This window comes from Morone saxatilis, unplaced genomic scaffold (genome assembly GCF_004916995.1).
Source record: "Morone saxatilis isolate NCDOM2014 unplaced genomic scaffold, NCSU_SB_2.0 Contig1, whole genome shotgun sequence".
Classification (NCBI taxonomy): Eukaryota; Metazoa; Chordata; class Actinopteri; family Moronidae; genus Morone; species Morone saxatilis.
This window is the reverse complement of record NW_023339651.1, coordinates 6,446,165-6,451,962: the sequence shown is the minus strand read 5'-3', so window position 1 is coordinate 6,451,962 and position 5,798 is coordinate 6,446,165. Positions and strand designations below refer to the sequence as shown.

The 5,798-nt window shown below is 38.1% G+C and overlaps 2 protein-coding genes and 1 long non-coding RNA gene across 3 annotated transcripts in view; 1 reads left to right on the top strand and 2 right to left on the bottom strand.

Annotated features, from left to right (window-relative positions):
• Nucleotides 1-690, bottom strand: LOC118326079. Its single transcript, XR_004796621.1, has 2 exons — nt 534-690; nt 1-427 (listed from the first exon to the last, which is right to left on the bottom strand). It is a non-coding gene; the product is annotated as an uncharacterized LOC118326079 (long non-coding RNA).
• Nucleotides 1-3,082, top strand: part of glud1b (glutamate dehydrogenase 1b) — a gene marked incomplete in the record, with an annotated part of 15,172 nt that extends 12,090 nt beyond the window's left edge. Inside the window, 3 exon segments of the mRNA XM_035658975.1 lie at nt 846-937; nt 1,887-1,949; nt 2,567-3,082. Of these exon segments, the coding sequence (XP_035514868.1) occupies nt 846-937; nt 1,887-1,949; nt 2,567-2,686 (275 nt within the window).
• Nucleotides 3,083-5,632: 2,550 nt separating this feature from the next.
• sncgb (synuclein, gamma b (breast cancer-specific protein 1)) overlaps nt 5,633-5,798 on the bottom strand; it is a gene marked incomplete in the record, with an annotated part of 12,501 nt that continues 12,335 nt past the window's right edge. The window contains 1 exon segment of the mRNA XM_035658964.1: nt 5,633-5,798.

The following is a 5,798-nucleotide window of genomic DNA, read 5'->3' as shown; positions in this document are numbered from 1 at the left end:
TTAAGGAACCCCTAAGGGTTAATGGCCCTCAAAAGTCTGGTTACACTTCACTAGAGTTGCTGTGGACAATGCTTGTTTCTGAAAGTGCAACAAGTCTTTTGCATGTCAGGGCAGAAACACAAGCAGTCTTTCTAAATATCTATTAAGTGCCGTTAGCTCGTAGGTAATTTCTTGTTGCCCAATCCACTTCAGGTATGTAACGATTAAAAGTAATCGCTACATACCTGATCATTGTTTGGATATAAATATGTCAAATGGTTAGCTAGCGTTACAGGTTATCGGTAACATTAAGGCAGTATACATGCTAAATTACTAGTCTAGTGTGTGGATTAAACAAATAAGCTAATTTACCTTACTGTGTTGTTTTGAGTCAGGACCCCGGACTCCTCAGCTGGCTACTTTTTTGCTTTGGATGACGACTCCAAATCTGTGTGGAAAACATAATATTCAACATAATATTTTCATAATCATAATGTTTTACTATGCAGGAAAGAAAGAAATGCAGTCAAGAAGAATTTGAAGGACATACTTACCAAATCTGTGGCGGTTCAGGCAGCGTCGGTGATGTTGTAAACTGGTGTCAGCTGATGTGAAGTGTCTGTGCAGGAGACAGGATATCCCCTTTAATTTCCCCTTTCATTTATACTCTGTCGAGTTCTCTTACAGCCAATCATGAATTGACACAACTGTTTTTCACTATGTATGGTCGTATTGAAGGATGTTAAGTTGAAAAACTAGATGCACTACGAGGGTGTGTCATCACTGGTATTTGTTATCGATACAGAAACAAAAGAGGGCTCTGATGTCTCTTTAATTACTTCTCTCCTCTTTTTTTCCCCTTCTAGTGTCTGTGCAGGAAAGCTTAGAGAGGAAGTTTGGCAAGCAGGGAGGACCCATCCCCGTCGTTCCTACTGCTGACTTCCAGGCCAGAGTTGCTGTGAGTAACATCTGCTGATACACATGAACAGACTAGTGCTGGTCAAAAATGAACGGACAGTTCTGTAAATTCTGACACAGACAAAAGCATTCGTCCTCTCCGACCCGTTTGTTTAGTTGCCAAACGTACTGAAGATAATAAAAATGGAAGCACTACAACCTTAGACAATGTTACAAACTCAGTCACTACTGTGTGACAAAGTTTATCATGTTTATCGTCTCCAGTTAATTTATTATTTTTGCTACTATTATTATACAACATACATTAGTAGATTAAGTTAGTTGATTTTTGTTTACTGTATAAATAATACACATAAAGTAAAACACTTGTTGATTTTATATATTATCAGCTTGTTGAGAGGATAAAAGAGGTTATTGTTTTAGCTTTCACGATCATTTCAGTGTGCTCTACACTCAAAAGGAGCACAACACCTAATCTTTGAGAACTTGAAATACTTGATTTGTATTTTGAAATAATTGTTTGCATTGAAAGACATTCCTACAGTATGCCACACAAAGGGAGTAGGAGTGTTCTGAACTCTCTCAAGTGAAAAATATGCAACTGAATCCCCTTGATTGACAGATGTCCTGATGCAGTGAGCACTGCCAAGGTCTCACCCACATTTATACACACAGCCATTCAGTAAACCGTCATATCAGCCCTGTAACTAATATTTCCATTATAGATGCCAATGTGCTGTCAAGTAAAATGACAAATGCCCATCATAAGTTAGCAGAGCCAAGTTGTGTCTTAAAATAAGTCAAATTATTACATTTACCTTAATAAGAAAAGGGGAAAAGCACTGAATTCTCAAAGGTAAAAAGCATGCAACCAAGCTATTGTTTGTTATTGTTCATAATGATACATTTTCTGTTGATTGACTAAGTGATTACACCACTGTTGTTGAGGTGTCCCTCTTACTTGAGCTCAACCTTCATCCTCCTTGCAGGGTGCCTCTGAGAAGGATATTGTCCACTCTGGGTTGGCCTACACCATGGAGAGATCTGCCCGGGTAAGTGATTGCTGGGACATAACACAGTCCAACCTGTTTTAGTCAATAGGTACCAAATTATGTAACCTTGAAACATACGAATTGCACTTCAGAAATCTGGAAATATTAGCGCAGTGGAGTGGTTCCCAGACGTTTTCTGTCATGCTACCCATCTCGCTTTAAACCAATAAAAGAATCCAATAAAAAGGAAGCTGTTAAATCCTTTTTGCTACTTGCTACTGATAGCTACAGCAGCATATTGTATCAATTTTGGCAAAAACTTTACATTTTTGAAAACTAGTAATGAAATTCATTATTTTTAATTTGTTAATATTTAGATTTTCTTCACTTATCTGTGCTCGGGTCATGCTCACTGATTAACTATAATAGGATATTATAGTTATATACAGATGGGAAGTAGTGACAAAAATGTGATATAAATGTTAAAAAGAAAAATAAATTGATGGACTAATTGTCTCGGCTGGTATTAAATTGCATTCATTTGATTTTGTTTTTGAAATTTTAGTTACTTATTTTAATATTCAAAGATAACTTATTCTAATTTCACCAACTCCTGCTCTAGTCTTATGGTCAGTCCTACAAAGGTGTTATAACATGCTCTTTTCTGCCTTTTCTAGCAAATCATGCGCACAGCAAGCAAGTACAACCTGGGTCTGGACCTCCGGACAGCCGCCTATGTCAACGCCATCGAGAAGGTCTTCAAAGTCTACAATGAGGCTGGTCTTACCTTCACATAAATGGCCAATCACGACCCACACTTCCTCTCCCTCCCCTAACCTTCCTGCTGTTGATCACCCTCTCCTGCCTTCTTCCACCCTCTAAACAGCCTTCAGAACATATCACTGTTTACCGCTGCTCTTTGCCTCTTTTACACACGCACACATACAGCGAGACATTGGCTAGCCTGGTATTTATCCTGTGATCTTTGTGCTGCCATTATACTGTGTTTGCTTCTCTGTTTAAATATTGCCCTCTTCTTGTTTTTGCCTGGGGTTATATTGAGAAAAAGCAGACTGAGAGTAACATCCTGACAGAATTAAAAAGACCATGTCCCTCCTGCAGCCCTCATATAAACGTTCATGATAATTGTTGTAGGCAGCCCACATGTTAAAAGCGCCATTTATTTGTGATCGCTGAACCTGGACGCGTAGATACCCCTCGTGTCGCGGTTGTTTCAGTTGACAGCACTACAGATGCCTTATTCAGAAAGAGGTGTGCTCTAAAAGGGAGACGGCCACTTCAATTTAACTTTAATGAAAAGGGATTTAGATTTAACTTCATGTGAATAAAAGATAATAGTAATTTTATTACTCTTGACTTCTCACTCTTAAGGTGTAAAGGTTAGTAGTGAAATTGCCAAGGTTTAGGATTCCCAACAAGATTTTTTTTTTATTTCATAGATGTTTTTGGGTTCAAGAATTGATAGATGCTCTCCCACTCCTCACCCCTCCTTTTTCCTTCCTTTCCTGTCGCTTTATCTCGTATATTAAAAGCAGCTTCTTCCTGCCTCCTCCGCTGGCCAAGAAAGGGGAGCTGGGAGGGGGCAAGGTGTCACTGTGACCGCCCGTCCCCTGGTTGAATTTTCCTCAGTTTCAAGCGTCCAGTTCCTCTACATTGAAATTGTTTAGGAGGAAATTTTTATTTTTATTTTATGCATTTTTTGGAAACCAATAAAATGTTCAGAAAAAGATACAGCAGTGTGTCGCATCAGTTTATCTTCATACTATTCTGTCACAATATGTACATGAACTGTAGAAGGAATTCGGGGTGCTTCTGAAATGAAACATCTCTTCTTGATGAGGCCTGGAAGAGGGAATCCTACAGAAACACACACAGGTGTGGTGGGTAATGAGAAAAGGAGTGATGAAAACAAGATTAAAAGATTGTTTGACTTTTTGTGAATTACACTTACTCAGTTTCTTAATAAGGGATTACAAATCATACACTTAACTAATACATGACTTGTGGTGATTGAATGCATGAATTATGTATCGTGAACCATTTACAAATGATCAAGTCAATATGACTTTATGTTATTAGTTCGTACTTATTAATAGATCTGTTAAGAAATGTTAATTCAGTTACATCATACATGGATTGATATGCAACCAAATTAGCCGGATTCCAGTTACATAAAGTTTGTTACACATCCGTATATTTACTCAGCCCCTCCCTCCAAAAGCAGAAAAGTATTTGTTCTCATAGAAATATAAAGCTGTTTTTTTTTTGTTTTTTTTTTTAAAAGCAAACTGGTCAGATGGAAACAAGTACAATTACATGAATAACATTTGACTGCATATCGATTCATGTAGGAAGTAAGTGAATGAACGTTCCTCAACTGATGATCTGTTAAGTGTGAACTAATCATGTACAGTCGTAGCGACTTGATCGTTAATGGTAAGCAAAAGGAATTCATAGATCCTGCACTCATTTTTGCATGCATTGAATCATCATGAGTTCTGCATTAGTTAAATACATGACTTATTACTGAAGATTGATACCAGTCTCGTGTCTGCAAGTTTAATGTAAAGCTACAGCTGGTTAGCATAGCATGATGAAACTGGGAAACAGTTATCCTGACTCTGTCCAAACAAAATCCACCTGCCAGCACCTCTAAAACTCTCGAATTAACACGTTATATTTCCTGTGTAAAAAAGTGTAAAAACAATGATTTGCTGTTCTGTAGGGGATTATGTACCGAACTTTTCTCAGCCCAGACATGGTCCAGCCGTTAAACCCCTTTTCCACTTAAGGTTTTGTACAGATTGAACAAACAAGATATAATTCATTTAATTATAATGTCTGAAGAGCTGATGTGTGAAAGGCATGTATGAGTAAAAAAGAAAAAATCTGTCTGAAACCTCAAGGCCCTATGTTCGCTGTGTGGTTTGTTGTATTAAATCAATTGTCAATTTGATTGGTAAAGCATAAACTGATATCATAAGAGCCTGAAGGTGCCTCCGATGTCCTAATAATAGTAATCCGGAAGCCTTGTTCTCTTGGGGAGCCTTGCATTAAAATCAAGTTTTTTCAGTATTTCAACTGATATTTTGCTGAAATGCTGCATATTCTGGTAAACTTGAGCCATGAGGTGATTAGATTATTTTAGCATGAGTATAGGAAGCTGAAGGAAAGAAGATACCCGAGTTTGTCCAAAGATGAAAAATGCACCCACCAACACCTCTAAAGCTCACTAAATTTACACTAATTACATTTTAGTGTGTGACAAACCAAACACTGGCTCTGGATACGGCCATTCACATTTTTCTCGTTTGTCCACTGTAGTTTTTACTTCGCACGTAATGGGGAGTTGCAATCTGGAAGTGCTGTAACTATTTATTTGTGCTAAGGTCACTGTCTTCTCAGATTCTTGTCATCACTACGAGGCAACCAGCAGAAATGCTGCACAGAAGTACTGAATGGGTAGATAAAGTGGTTTGGTAAAAGATTCCACCTAAAACCATCATTCCTACATTCCTGTTTTTGTACAGATGAAACTACCAAGACTAACTTTGCTAAACTAAGCTAACCGCCTTCTAGCTCCATCTGCGGACTTTGCACGCAGCCCTGTGTCTCCTCAGTGGGTTCATCTGGCCCTGAGTGTCAGATCAAAATGTTCTCATTGTAATATTCTCACTCAACACCCAGTTCCACATATTCAAATAAATGTGTGACACAGTTGCTGGATTTCAACAAAACCTTTTTTATTCCACTGGTACTGTTTATAAAATCAGCGAGTCTGCTTTGATGCCAACTTAAACATGGTGTGCGATTTGTGTTTGTGTATGTGAGGTTGGATTTGTGATTGTGTGTTGTTTAGAGTGTGCTGTATGCATGTGTGTGTGTGTT